Here is a 14,992-nt window from a genome sequence, read left to right as displayed (position 1 = left end):
TACTACCTAAGTACAAACCCACAGTATCTGTCAGCTTTCACTGAACCTTACCCATCCTTTTATTACCAAAGTAAATGAAAGTACAGTATTAATATTCAAAGAAATTGTACACCTATATGGCATAGCCTGTTTCTTGGGTGCCAGGGACTCTGCAGGATACTGCACTGAAACAGACTTTAGCAAAATACTTCAAGTTAAAAAAAAAGTCAACACAAAAATATTAGACCTCTCAAAAATATTCTCAGTATTAAAAGAGTGAGCCAGTGAACAGTTTTTCAGGTCGGCATATTTCAGATCCATCTTAGCATTTTTAAGTGGATAAAGAAGGTGCAGAATGTACCATATGGCTTTAAACACATACACCTGAACAGATCTGCTTCGGTAACAAAACGCTTGGCAGAGGAAAACTTTGAGTGTCATTCAGATAGTTTTCCAGAATAAACATAGATTGTTAACTCATTACTTCCAATACTGGGGTTCTCTAATATGTTATTTGCTTTAGAAAACCCGAATTCATAATCCAGGATCAGCAGGGTCCTGTGCAAGGTAGCTCCTATTTGCAGATGCCTCTCAGTTGTATGGGATAGGTTCCTGAATAATTAAGAATTTCTTCTGCTTCTTGCAGGTTTACACATAATACTCCTGACAAGTATTATTATTAAGAAGTAGCAGTCAGAACTGCTGTGGCTTCCTTTCGAGGAAAGCAACGCAATTTCAGAGACATCTGATCTCATGAGTTCTGAGGTACAGCAGTAATGCATTTGCTTTGTGGCTGAAGCAGGTCATGTGAGAAACTACACAACTTCTCCCAGTCACAAAACATGCCCAAGACAGAACAAAGGACTAGCATAGGACTCCGGAAAGACAGCTAAGTATTTTCACTATCAGAATACACCTAAAGCTCTGTACCTTTAGAATTCCTGTCTTCACAGAAAAGGTTGGAGATTTAAAAGCAGCACTCAGATCTAATTTCATCTTTATATTATCTAAGCTATCGAACCTTAGAGTTGCAGGTCCCCTTGAGGAAGCTCCTGCAATAATGCTATTCTGTCTGGTCAATTTTTTCTGGAAACTTCAGGTTTAACTTACATTTTTCATCAGAAACATGAAGAAAATACAAACACCATATTTAGAGGACTATCTATAACGACTTGCACCTGTCTATGTTTTTCTACTCCAAATCTAAACAAGTCTGAGATCTGAGACTGGAAAATAGATTTACAAAATATGTGTGTCAAGTAAATCAAGTAAATTAAGATAGTCTATAGACAAAATAGTTAATTGACAGGCTCCTTTAACTACTGAGGGAAACAGTGCTACCTTTATGTTGGAAACCTTTAAAATTTTCTCCTGGCTAGACAGAAAGGAAAGCTCAGGTATTTTGAAGGTACTTGCCATAGTTACTCAACCTAGAAAGCATCCTCTCTCTCCAGCCCTCTGTGAGCAGGAGCACCTTGCATGACTAGCCTTATTAAAAAAAAAAAAAAAAAAAAAAAAAAAAAAAAAAAAAAAGTGACAACAAAACCACGAGAGATACTGGGAAGACTGAGATTTTCATTTCTGGACAATACAAGTGTCACAGTGCTTCACTGAACAAAAACATATGAAATTCTTAAATTACCCTAAAGTCTGAGTCATAAGCAAGGACTCAGTACCAGAGTAAGCCAGGAAGGCAGAACTAAGAACATCTTTAAGGTTAGAATGCCCTCTTTGGGTATAAAGATATATTTGCAGCAACAGTAAACTTCATTAAGTGCAGTGCTATTTTATGCTATAGGAAGGAAAGTAAATCAAAGAATGCAAGTGTGCTACTCCAAGACTTCTAAAGATGTTAGAAATTACTCTAATTACCCTCCACTAGGTTCTGAAGATGCTGCATAACAATAGTGAGGATGACAGCAAACCATATACAGCAGTGCAGAGGGAGAAGACAAGAAAGACATGGATATAGCTAAAAATAGGAAAGATTCCAACTGGATACAAAGAAAAACTTTTTCACCCGGAGGACAGACAAGAAATGAAGCAGCCTATCCAGAGTGGCTCTAATATCCTTGGAGGTTTTCAAGGCCCAACAAGATAAAAGCTCTGAGCAACCCGACACAACCCCAGAGTCAGTCCTGCTTTGAGGAGGGAATTGGACCAGAGATCATCTGAGGTTCCCTTGAACCCAAACTATCCTAACATATCTCTAAGATTTAAAAATATATCTCAGGATCTGCAGTATTCCACTAGTTAACCATACCCACAACAGAAGTTCAAGAGTTTCTTCTGTGGAGACGCATCCAACCTTACAAGAAAGCAACTCCTCTGATTTATAATTCCACAAAGAAGTAACTAGAAGTTAGCAAACAACAGTTCCATCACATCCTGGAAGCTGAAAACAGCTCACTTTCTACAAATAAAATTTAGAATAAAATTCAATACTAGAAATAAATAAGTTCCCAGACAGCATTTAAGCATCCATCATTCACACAGAGAGAAATTACAAGCTCTGGTGATGGTCAGGGCCTTAAGCAAGACAGATACAGTAAAGCATAACAACACAGGATCTCCAATTGTTCCACAGCAGCAGGCCTTTAGTAGTTAGCTGGCAATTAAATGATGCTCATGAGCATCATTTAAATGTCACTTTGATTTATTGTAGTTAGTTCACAAAAAAATCTTTATTATCGAGGCCTTTTATTGGCTGCACAAACATTGGCAAGAATTTCTCTTCACTATATTAAAAATTATTTTGATACCTATTCCTAGGCTGCTTGCCAACTGGAAGACAAGATGGAGCCATCTGTGAGACTACAACTCTCTGAAGACACTTGCCTTTCCAAAACATAATCCCTTAAATAGTGCCAAGGGCATTACACACAAAAAAACTAACATCACGTCTGAACAGCTGCAGTAAAACCTGCCTCTCTCACAAATTTCCCAGCACAGGAAGGAGGAAGACCACTTCTGCCCAGGGAATACTGCCTCTACCCTATCCAATCCATGAAGTCTGATTATGACATAAGCATGTAAAAAGTCATGCCTGAATACTCTGCCAGAGAGATGTATCAGGTAGCCAAAACTGTGCCAGAGATCTATACATTATCTATAACTGAATTAAGTAGCAAACACAGCTATTTCTATAGCTTCTCTTCCTTGGTTTGGTAGCAATTCAATTTTTGGGGCTGGTTTCTTTCTTCTTCCACTACTTAGCAATGCTGGTTGCTCAAAATATGTACCCAGAATTCGTTATATCCTCTGCATTGTCTTCACCTGGTCTGTTTGATTTTGGTTATTACTCCCTACTTGCTCCCTGCCTTGTAATCCTCCTTTTAAAACCTCCTCTTGTATTTTATATCATGATTTCCAAGCCATTAGAGATCACTTTTAGCTAACTAACATCCGGAACAATCACTCCTAAGACACTTGTAGGAAAAACAGCAACCCTACTTCTCATGGCTTGCACTGAAGATTCATGTTGGCCTCTCAGCACTAAAACCACAGCTAATATAAACTTGCCAGGGTCACACTTAATGCCTAGGCAAAGCACACAAGTTTCACTAGGGCGTGGCAGCACACAAAGCAGTCATACAAGAAGTGTGTGTGCATCCAGATCCAGGAGAAAAGTCGGGACTCTCATCAAGAAATTTAGTTCCACACCAAACTCACCAGAAACAGCAAAACAGTTGCTACACACCATGCTCAAAAAAAATATATATATTTTTTTTAAATAATATTAATTTAATTCAGAAAGTGAATGGCATTAATGTACACTGCCTACTTAAACCAAAGATAGAAAACCTTACTAACTGCACTCTAAAAAACACAAGGCTTTGAAATACAACAGGGCAAGCCAGTAGTTTTCATAAATGGCAATCAGAAGTCTTATGGATTATTCTTCCCAAAGTAGCAGTTTTTACCAGCTGGTTTTTACCTGCCAGTCCTACCTCACACAGGAAAAGACAATAAATCTACTCCTGAAAATCTACATCATAACTACACTCAAGGTGGGCAGAAAGCATCTCCTTGGCTAACATGAAATGGATCTTAACTGGATCCTGGAGCAGATGATCCTATGGAAAATTCTGTCATTGGCAAAAGCTGGCACCATTGTAGGAAAATTCTCAATCAGCTAAAAGAACAAATACCCTACTGCTAGTGCTCACTGCTTACAAAAAAAAAAAAAAAAAAAAAGAGTAGAATCTCATCTTTTCTTACCTTACAGCAACTCGAGACCCCCTGGCAAAACTGGATTTTCCCCCAGTCTTTATTCAGGAAGGAGATATCCAGTTCTGACAGACTGCTCAGAGGAAACCATTAACTGGAGCAGCTCTTCTCTCACAGCCAAGTCTGTACAAGTCCCCAGAAGACCACAAGCGTGGGAACACTACAGCAGCTCTCTCACCACGACATGGGGAGTGTTCAGACTCCCCACGGGAAAGGGAAACAAAATACCTGTTGATTATTAACTACTTTGGGAGTAAAATCACACAGAAGATCAGCTGCTCTGGTTCTGCACCCCAGGTAACAGTAATCAGATCCTTATTCCACAATTTCAGTGAGGGTCTCCTCAATATTTTCACTGCTCTGAGCAAATTAAAATGTCCCGCTCTCCTAAACAAGGATTCTGGCAGGACAGGACCAAAGTTTCAGCATTGGTGCCCTGATAAAACTGCAGTGACAGCACAGCCTGGGACCATCCAAGGTCCAAGAGCACCTCATCACCTTGAGACCCCACATCACTGCTGAAGCACAGATATCAGCACCCTATCCACATCACTCCGACCACAGACACAGCAACCAAAAACATGTTAACAGCAAGTGAATCTTACTACAGCAATGTAAAATATCACCAAACTCAGCAGCTGTGCACCACGCCCTCCTGAGACTGGGAATGCAGCACGGCCACAGCTCAGCCTGAGCTATTAGTGCAAATACCGACAGGTTAATGCACTACTCGTTAAATGGGAAAAGCCAAGCCCCAGCAAACAGCTGTGCTGCCCATTTCCCTTCATCACCAGGATCTCCACGGGCCATTAGCAACAGGAAGCACCTGAAACTTAGACCAGCACAACGAAATTTAATCTCATTCCTGCCTCAGTAACCATCCTTGTCCAAAATCCTAAGAGAGAATGGAAAGCTCTTGTCCCCAAAGCCATGCTCTCTAACAACGGGGAAATTAAGCTTATATGATCAGCCTAGCTCTTGCAACAAAAAGTCAGATATTTCATAGAGCTGAGGCTACCTCAATTTACCACCCTAAACAGGCTCAGGGATGTTCCTTCCTTTGAACCTTGTGGTGTTTCCCTGAAGTAGAACATTTATGGGTGGAGGAAGGGGAACAACCAACCACAAGAATTAGACAGCCATAACATAAAGGAAAAGCCTGTGGCTATAAGCATTTGGCCTTGCAAGTAGTCTCCCCAAGCACCATTCCAAGTGCCTCATCTGCAGTAATGGTAACCCATAAGACTACTGGTAGTGGGAAGAACAGAAACAAAATACTTTAAGTATCTCCCTAAATAGCAAGAAAGCAGTTTACTGTAATGAAAAAAAAAAAACTATTCTTCCCCTTCCCATGCTCTCTGGAGAATTGGTGGCTTCCCAAAAACAAAACAAAAAGATGTTAAAAATGGTTTCTTTTATTGCTTAAAGCATATTTTTCAGACCAGTCTGATGATTTTCACCATCATCAGACCGGTGATTTAAACTCAAATTGCCATCCCTCATTCTCCAACAGATGAGATGAGCTAGGGACTGTAGTGCTCACCCCATTAATCAATAAAATTGTGAAGCCATTGACAAACTTCTTTATCTACAGACACATTCAAAACATCACTATTATCTGATTCTAATTTTCCATTAGTATTATTACTCACTATTAAGCAAGGTCTTGAAAAGCTACATCAATGCCACATGCCTCACCTTACACAGATCTGGAGACTTTCAGAACAATTCAGAAAATCTAATGGTAATGGTATCAACTCCAAGTTCCTGCGTCTCTCACAGATACTAACCCTTTAATTTTATTTAGTTTTACAATACTCACTATCAACCTCTTGACTTTTCACTTCACAGGTTGCCCCAAAGTCTCCCTACTAAGAGATTTTCCTCTGTAATGGCTTCCCACCCCACTGACCTCTCAGGCCAGCAAAGGAAAACTTTCAACCAGAGCACATTAAACCCCTCCAAACAACCAGCTCTCCAGCCACTGCAGAGAATAGAGAAAGGTCACATATGCCACATGCATTCTGCTCTTAATTTCAAGGAGCCACTTTTCCCACATAGCCCTTTCCCAAGGAGATTTTATAATCTAAGCATACATACAGCGTGTTTAACAAATTTCTGTTCAGTTGTAGTTCTGACTTGGTTGCTCTTTCATTCAATCTATAACCACAGGTAGTGCATACAACTTTAAAGGAGCTAGCTAAGCAGTACTAAATAAACGTATTTTCCACTTTCCATCCCTTATTCTGAGTACATGGCTGTTTGTGTAGTAAATATTTACTATTCAAGGTAAAATCTAATTTAGGTGGGGTTTTTTACACTTGTCAGTGTTATGAATAAACAGAGTGACAGAGGGTAAAAAGAGCAGAGTAACAGGACAATTTACCCTGACACCAGGGTGACATTACTAAGACACCTATTTGTAAGGCAGCAAGAAAGGAAGGGAGGAGGGAGTGAGAAAAATCAGAAAGCACCATTGATCATACTCATTAGACAGCTGGGTCCCAATTAGAAATATATCACACAGAGATAATGAGAGGTGTTCTGGAAGGAAGCTTGGCTGTGAGATGAAGGAGGGTCTGAAACACAGTGAGCAGCATTTTACAGTACATACAAAGAGGAGGCAGAATCCAAATTCTGCAAGTTCCAAAGGAATCACACCAAACAAAGAAACCCTACTTGAGGCAAGCACATGATCTCACCCCTCTGCATCCAGACTTCAGATTACTCATTAAGCCACTTCACATTCTCAGCATCAATAAATACGGAAGTAACCCCATGTCAATAGCTCATTCAATTTCCATACAGAAAACTCATGTTTAGCAAACAAAGTATGTCCATAGTGGATCTTAGCTTCCACAGCATCAGTAGCTTGCAGGCTTGATAAAGAAATATTTCTCTCTGAAAGCATTTTTCAGGTGAGCACTTAATGGAATCCAAAAGGAGAAGAAAAAAGAAAATTACATGGTGTGTTAAATAGTTAACACTACACACAATTAAGGAAACACCTTCAAATAAGGATACTACCATGCTTAAAAGAGGAACAGCAGCCTTTGTTCAGTGCCAGAGGGCCAAGTTTTTCCCTGTGTGACTGCTGGTTTACAAAGGGCGCATTCATTCCGAATACATAAGGGTTTTGCTGCAGTTTTCCTTCAAGAATATTGAATAGTATTACAACATAGCCTGGGTTCAATCCTAACCTAAGTGACTCGGCATGAAAGGGCTGCTTTCTGGAAAACGACACAAGATGCTAAGGATGAACTTGGAAATCACTATGGCAACTCCGCAGGTCCCTTCCCGTTCACCTTGGAGGCCGATACTCCAAAGGAGGTAAGAAAATCCTTGTGCACAAGAATCATTAATATGCAATATGGCCAAAACCAGAAAAGGTCACAGCCTGTCTCCACTCAATTAGAAAGAGGGGTTCGTTCAAAGAAACACAAGGTTAAAATGGGAAAAGGGAAAAAAAAAAAATCATAACTCCCGAGGAGCACTCGAGAGGCGTCACACACTCGAGTAAATGGCACTTGAAAGGTCAGCTGGTTCAGTAGCTGTCAAAGGCCCAAGCTACTGCGAGCAAAAAAAGCCTAACCAAGTGTGCCTAATTTGTGAACAAAGTCAGAATTAACCTTTAGGGTTTTCGCTTTTGTCGGTACAAAACATTGTTTGCAGTGCTTGCTGTCCTCTTGTTCATCACAATTAATTTATCCTGGTGCTAATAAATCCTCTTTTCTTACACGGACCACTACAATTCCACCAGAAGCAGCTTAGGCCCAAAGTTTTGACTTCACTTTACTGAAGAGAACAAAGGATGATTTATCTAAATTTAAAGAGGGAGGAAGCCAGGGGCAATACAATACTTGCCTCTGACTGTTTTTTTGGAGTGCTGATGCACTTTCATCATCAGTGTCACATATGAAAACGTGCCATTTTCAATGCCCAGTCTTAAAGAGAGCTATAAAGTAAATTGACAACTCTAATAGTATCAAGCACTGGGAATAAAAAAAAGACATACTGGATATGATCCTAATCTCAAGTATACAAAACACTGCACATAAGCATTTGGTGGTTCTTGTACATTCCTTCAGCTTGACATGAGCCCAATATTTTAACTAACCACAAATCTCTAAACGCAGCCTTTTTCTTTCTTTTAAATCAAATATTTATTTTAAACACCTCTACTTTGCAGTTTCATAAGGGCCTAGAAGCCCTATGAATAGTAAAAAATGCACTGAGGCTTCAACTGGAAAACCACTGTCAATGCCTTCCCAGAATGAACCACAACAATTTCAGCTTCAGCAATAAGATGGGGGAATAGCCGTACAACATTATTAAAGTGATTTTAGTACTTAAACACCAAGAAAAGTTTTAATAAGTAGAAGTTATCCCATTTTCAGGACTTACTGTAAGGCCAATAGCAAATTAGCAGATAAATGAACCAAAAGGAAAGGACAAAACAAGAGATAATGCATCCCAGGGGACTTCACCCATTTCTTTGAAAACTGTCATTACTTATAACTAGCAGCAGCACTTGCTGCTATACCTTCTGCAGCATATTTTGTGGAAGTCTTTATTAGAAAAGCACTTCACTGCAGAACTCTTATATTGCTATTCAAAAGCATAGCAAGAAGTTACTCAAGCACTTGTCCACAAAGTTTAATGTGGATTACCAAAACAGGAATGAGCTGTTTTCTATTAAACTGTTGGCAAGGACAACTGAAGTGTTTGCAGAAAGTCTTGGTGGACTTATGGAGCTAGGAGAACCATGTATCCCAAACAACCCAAAAGACAGCAGACATACCTAGTGAGAAATACACCTTTCTTTCCCAGTAGTCCTGAGAAAGGTGAAGTGTTTTTTTCCAGAACTTCCCCGGGGCCCCAGCCTTTTGCCAGCACCACTGTCGTTAAGGAGGGCAGCCCTAGCCTGGACCAGCTGACCGCTGCTGCTCTGAGAGAAAAGGAGAGCAGTCCATCCACATTAGAGGTCATGGTCTTGTAAAATTCATTTATTTATAAAAGCATATACAGACAGAGTGTCCGCTGAGAAGGCAGTTTCCTTTTTCTTCCTCAAGCCAGGACTGGAGACATAATGAGGGTGACTTTTCTAAGAGCATCATTACTTCCCTTTGCAGTTGGTTATTAAAAACATAAACAAACTGTACCAAACAAACCATTGATATCTTTGTATCAGTATAACTGCGCTCACACGGGCTGAAGTGAAATCAAAGCATCTTATTTTTCTGAGTTAAAAAATTACAGCTACGTTATCACAAAGTTGCAAGACCCTTTCTTAGACTGCATTAACTGCGAAGTAAGTGCCAACATCACCAGGGGCTTAAAAAATAAAAAATAATTAAAAAAAAAAATCCTAAAACTTTCGGACTGTGAAATGAAAAGATCCGGCTTTTCTTTTTCACCAAAAAGAAAAGAAGAAAAAAAAAACCCAGCCAACTACATTCCTCCCCATACTTAACGCGAGTCCCAAGAGCTGCCCCGCTCCCAGCCCGAGGGCAGCATCCAGCCGAGCCGCCGGGCCCCTGCAGCGGGGAGCAGCGCTGCCCCGGCCCGGGCAGGGGTGCCCCAGGCCCCCAGCTCCTCCCGGGGCTCCTGCGGGGCTCTCCGCCCGGACCCCCCCGCCTCCTCCCTGCCTCTCTCCCCGCCTGCCCTCAGCCCCCGCGCTGCCCGGCCCCCTCACCTGCGCGCCGCCTCTCGGTACCGCCCGCCCGCGGCTGCGGCCGCCACATCCCGACCCCGGCCCGCACCGGGCGGAAAGCGGCCCTGGCCCGGCCACTCCCCGCCGGGGGCGGGCCCGAGGCAGCTCCGCCGCCCTGGGGAAGGAGCGGGCGGCGGGCGGGACCGGCCCCGGAGGGTGGTGCGGTGCGGTGCGGTGCGGCTTCGGGGAGCCCGGGCTCTCCGGCCCCCGCAGTGGTGTCAGGCTGGGCAGGCTCCATGCCCGCAGGTCTGCAGCATGATGTTAGGCGGGAGAGCAATCAGGGAATCACGGAATCGGTCACATTGGAAGGGACTGCAGCGGTCCAAGCTCCCTGTCCAAGCAGGGTCATCCCAAATCACGTGGCCCAGGATTGTGTCCAGATGGTTCTGGAGTATCTCCAGTAAGGGAGACTCCACAACGTCTTCGCACAATCTATTCCCGTGCCTGCAAAGAATTCTTTCTCAGGTGGAATTTCCTGTGTATCGGTTTCTGCCCGTTGCCTCGTATCCTATTGCTCGGCACCACCGAGAAGAGCCCGGCTCCATCCTCTTGACACCCTCCCTTCAGATACTTAAAAACATGGATAATGTCCCCTCAGTTGTCTCTCTTAAGGCTGAACAGGTCCAGCTCCCTCAGCCTTTCCTCATAGGAGAGTTGCCTTAATCATCTCTGTATCCCTCCACTGGACCTGCTCCAGGAGCTCCATGTTTCTCTTATACTGAGGATCCCAGAACTAGATACAGCACTCCAGATGTACTGGGAGCACTCCAGAGCCCCTCAGCAGGGCTCATTAGAAGGGCCGGATGACCTCCCTTGATCTGCTGGCAATGCTCTTCCTAATTCCAGGATTCTATCAGTCTTCTTGACCACATGGGTGTGGGCATGGCTTACAGACAGCTTGTTGTCCACTTCTCCACAGAGCTGCTTTCCATCAGGTCAGCCCCTAACCCAGACCAGTGCTTGGGGTTATTCACCCCAGGTAAAGGACACAACCTGTGCTACACATACAGATATATGGCCTCCATCTCACACATCCCAGGATAACAACAAATATATGTACCAAAGATGCTCTTGGAAAGCAATTTATTTTCAGGTTTAGCCATACTGGGCATTACTTGGTCTCAGAGCCATCATGTGTCTGTGAGCGCTACTCTGTCACTGCTTTGCACTCACTGAATTTAGCAAGACATGTGTATAGTTATTAGGGTATTCATTGGCTTCAAGTAGCCATAAAAATCCTGGAAGTAGGACTTAAATGGATGCTAAGAAAGTTTGCAGATGATACAAAATTGGGAGGAACTACTGACTCCCTTGAAGGCCCTGCAGAGAGACCTGGACAAATCATAGGGCTGGGCGATCACCAACCATATGAAGTTCAACCAGGAAAACTGCTGGACCCTGCGCCTGGGATGGGGCAACCCTGGGTGTACAGACGACAGGGAATGAGATGCTGGAGAGCAGCACCATGGAAAGGGACCTGGGGTCGTGGTCAGTGGCAAGTTGAACATGAGCAGCAGTGCCCTGGCAGCCAGGAGGGACAACCCTGTCCTGGGGGATCAGGCACAGCATCACAGCCGGGCAAGGGAGGGGATTGTCCTGCTCTGCTCTGAGCTGGGGCAGCCTGACCTCGAGTCTTGTGTGAGTGCTGGGCACCACAATAAAAAAAATTATCTCTTAGAGAATAAAATAATGAAACTCTTAGAGAGTGTCCAGAGGAGGGCAAGAAACATGGTGAAGGACCTTGAGGAGCAGCCATTTGAGAAGCAGCTGAGGTCGCTTGGTCTCTTCAGCTCAGAGGAGACTGAAGGGAGACCTCAGTGCAGTCACAGCTTCCTTGTGAGGGGAAGAGGAGGGGCAGGCATGATCTCTGCTCAATGGTGACCAGGTTCAGGACCCAAAGGAATGGCGTGAAGCTGTGTCAAGGGAGGTTTAGGCTGAATATTCGGAAAAGATTCTTTGCCCAGAGGGTGTTTGGGCAGTGGAACAGGCTCCCCAGGGAAGTGGTCCCAGTACAGGCCTGAGAGAGTTCAAGAAGTATTTGGACAACAGTCTCAGGCACATGGTGTGATTCTCAGGACTGTCCTGTGCAGGGCCAGGAGTTGGACTTGATGATCCTTGTTGGTCCCTTCCAACTCAGAATATTCTGGGATACTGTGAATTCTATGTATGTATTGTCATTGCTTTTGTATGACTCTGCATATCTTTATGCCACAGAGCTTTTTCATTTTGATGAAAGGTGCTATAATTTATATATATGTATGAGGTTTTGTTGGTATAAAGGCAATTTTCTTCATAGTATCTTATTTAGGACTCTCTTTTGGGTTTGTGACCAGAGTCAGGGATGTTTTAGCTGGGCAGTGCTTACACTGCTTCTTGAACTGCCCTGCCAATGAGCAGGCTGGGGTATACAAGAAGTTGGGAAGGCATACAGCTGGGATAGCCTGACCTAAACAACTAAAGTGATATTCCAAACCATATATCCACATGATATCATGACCAACAGTAACGGCTGGGGGAAGGAGGAGAAAGAGAGGATGTTCAAATTTATGGCATTTTTCTTCCAAATTCACTGTTATACATGATGGAGCCCTGCTTTCCTGGGGATGATTGAATGCCTGCCTGCCCATGGGAAGTGGTGAATGAGTTCCTTGTTTTGCTTTGCTTCGCTTGCAAGTGTGGCTTTTGCTTTACCTACTGAACTGTCTATACCTTAGCCCACGAGTTTACTCAGTTCTACCTTTCTGATTCTCTCTCCCACCTTATTGAGGCAGGAGTTGAGTCAGCAAGTGGCTGCATGGGGATTAGCTGCTTGCCAGAGTTAGCCTTTAATACATAGCAAATCGTTTCAAGTCCTTTTCCTAAGATCACTGTACCTTTCTTGATTCTGTCCTCTGGAACTTACATATCATTGGAAAAACATGAATTTCTGCTAAAATTCCCTTTCCTGTTTTGTGTTTTAGGTAATTTTAGGTCTCCAACATTTCCAGGGTATCTTCTCCTCTCTAGTTAAAACATGTATCATCTTTTGCTATCCCTAGTATTTCTCTACTGACAGTTTTATTTCTATTATTATTCATAATTATGAGCTTTATATAAGCTTATGAGTGCTCACTGACTACAGCTTTTATTAACTTTGCTGAAGTGGTACTTGCTTCACTCATAGATCATCATATCCACTATATTAATCATGTACATGAAATCAGTGTTTTCCAGATGGCCTCTACCCATTCTCGTCTTCAAGAATGCTCCTTCCTTCTCAGATGCAGGAAATGCAATTGTAAGTTCAATACACCATCCTGTGCACAAGGAAGTTTTCACAACATTCAGAAAAGTTGCTAAAAAAAGCCTGGGTTTATCTAGCAACCGTCATCTTACTGATTTTCTCTGGTTTCACTCCATTTACTAAGAAATACAGGACATGCTAAGAGAGTTTTGACCTCCTGTTCCAGTCTGCTCCCTTCCTGACTTGTGAGAGAAGACAGCAAGCAGCTGTGCCTCACGTGCCAAAAATAGCCACACATCCTTCTCCTTCTTCCTTCAGCCTTGCTGCAGTGCATCTGATTCAAGTGATGTCAGTGCTGGCTCCCATCATTCAGAAATAAATTGGTTGTAAAAGGGCAGCTCTATGGGTGCAGACAAAGGGCCCATCTAGCACAGCCTTGCCTCCAGCTCAAAGCCAGGGCAGCTGTCTCAGCCAGAGCAAGAACAAGGCAGAACCCACAACACTTCCCCTTTGGACTGTCCCAGCCTCTCACCAATGTGTGCTCAGGGGGTTCCTCAGCTCAGTGGGGTTTGTTGAGTCCATAGCCTGCTGTGGCTCTCATGCTCTCCAAGGGCTTGCCAGCCCCACCTCGAGCCTGCTTCAGCTTTTGGCTCACACAGCATCCACAGGTGAGGGGTTGCCCAGGTCTCACCTGCTGCACAAGGCACCAGCTTTTGCTCTGAGCTTGGCTATGGCTCCCTGCCTTTCAGAGCTCCTGGATTTTTGTGCTTAAAACCCATATTTTTCCCAATGTGTCTGTGCCTCTGATGACTTCCTGTGTTAATACATAATGTAGTCCCTTTTCCAAACTGTGCTGTGCTAAACTAATCAAACTGACCTTGTACACAGCCCCTCTCTAATTTTTTTCTGTTTCTGCTTTCTGGGATGAGGGGACTAAGTGTTCAGGTTTGCTATGAATTCCTGCAGTGGCATCTTCATGTTTCCTGTTCTCTTCTGTGTTCCTTTGCAAATGGTCTGTAACATTTGACTGAGTGCAGCCACACACTTAACTGATATTTTCTGATATGTAACTAGTGCCACGGTTTTCTTCTCAGTGCTGTGATCATTTCGGAGATTTTCATTTCTTATGAGAGGCTAGGGTTTTTTTTCCTGGTAAGTGCTGATTCAATTCACACAGTGAATTTCATCTGTGGTTTGATTGCTCAGTTATTCTACCTCACAAGGTCCTTCTGCAGTTCTTTGCAGCCAGCTCTTGTTCATGCTACCTCAAATAACTCAGCATCAGCAGCAGACTTATTTCAGCTGCTTGTATGGTGAACAGGAGAGGTTCAAGAGACACTAGTCAATACAAAGCTACCAAAAGGTACATACTCTCGAAACAGATATTTAAAAGAAGCAGGGCATGAGATGTACTTGGGGAAAAAATCCCTGCTGGTGAGTTCTTTGCATTTGTTCTGAATCGACTAGGAGAATTAAAGTTCATCCCAAACCTCATCACTTTTGCTTCAAGTGAGCTTGCCTTACCTCATGTGCACTTCACATCAGTGTGTATATTTAAGAAAAAAGTCCCACCACAATAGAATATTCAGCAGACTGTAGTTCATTACCTCAGACAATAATCAGGAGTATATGTGAATATGTGTGTGTACACAGAACATGACATTCTGTTCTTTTATCCAGAAAGGAACTGCTTTTCTACAAGGATGATCATTCCATTGCCAAAGCATTGGAAAGGAGTTGCAGGGGAATGGTAGATAGTTTTTACTGAAGACTTTAAGCATAACTGTAGAAAAAGGTGCAGACACCCTTCTGAAGCAAATGCTAGTAGGGGAGAATAGTGTCCTTGT

The 14,992-nt window shown here is 43.0% G+C and overlaps 1 protein-coding gene across 4 annotated transcripts in view; it reads right to left on the bottom strand.

Annotated features, from left to right (window-relative positions):
* Window positions 1-9,989, bottom strand: part of DISC1 (DISC1 scaffold protein) — a 186,827-nt gene extending 176,838 nt beyond the window's left edge. For 3 of the 4 annotated variants that reach the window (XR_015802333.1, XM_088161499.1, XM_088161500.1), the window contains exon 1: window positions 9,905-9,989. Coding sequence is in view for 2 of the 4 variants with exons in the window: in XM_088161499.1 (XP_088017625.1) it covers window positions 9,905-9,953 (49 nt within the window). In the remaining 2 variants the exon portion in view is untranslated. Of the gene's footprint in view, window positions 1-9,010; window positions 9,148-9,904 lie in introns of those variants that run through there. The other variant, XM_088161501.1, reaches the window with a different exon arrangement.
* Window positions 9,990-14,992: the final 5,003 nt, after the last annotated feature.

Source organism: Sturnus vulgaris, chromosome 3, assembly GCF_052056855.1.
Source record: "Sturnus vulgaris isolate bStuVul1 chromosome 3, bStuVul1.hap1, whole genome shotgun sequence".
Taxonomy (NCBI): Eukaryota; Metazoa; Chordata; class Aves; order Passeriformes; family Sturnidae; genus Sturnus; species Sturnus vulgaris.
The sequence above is the reverse complement of the archived record's forward strand: the minus strand, read 5'-3'. Positions and strand labels throughout refer to the sequence as shown.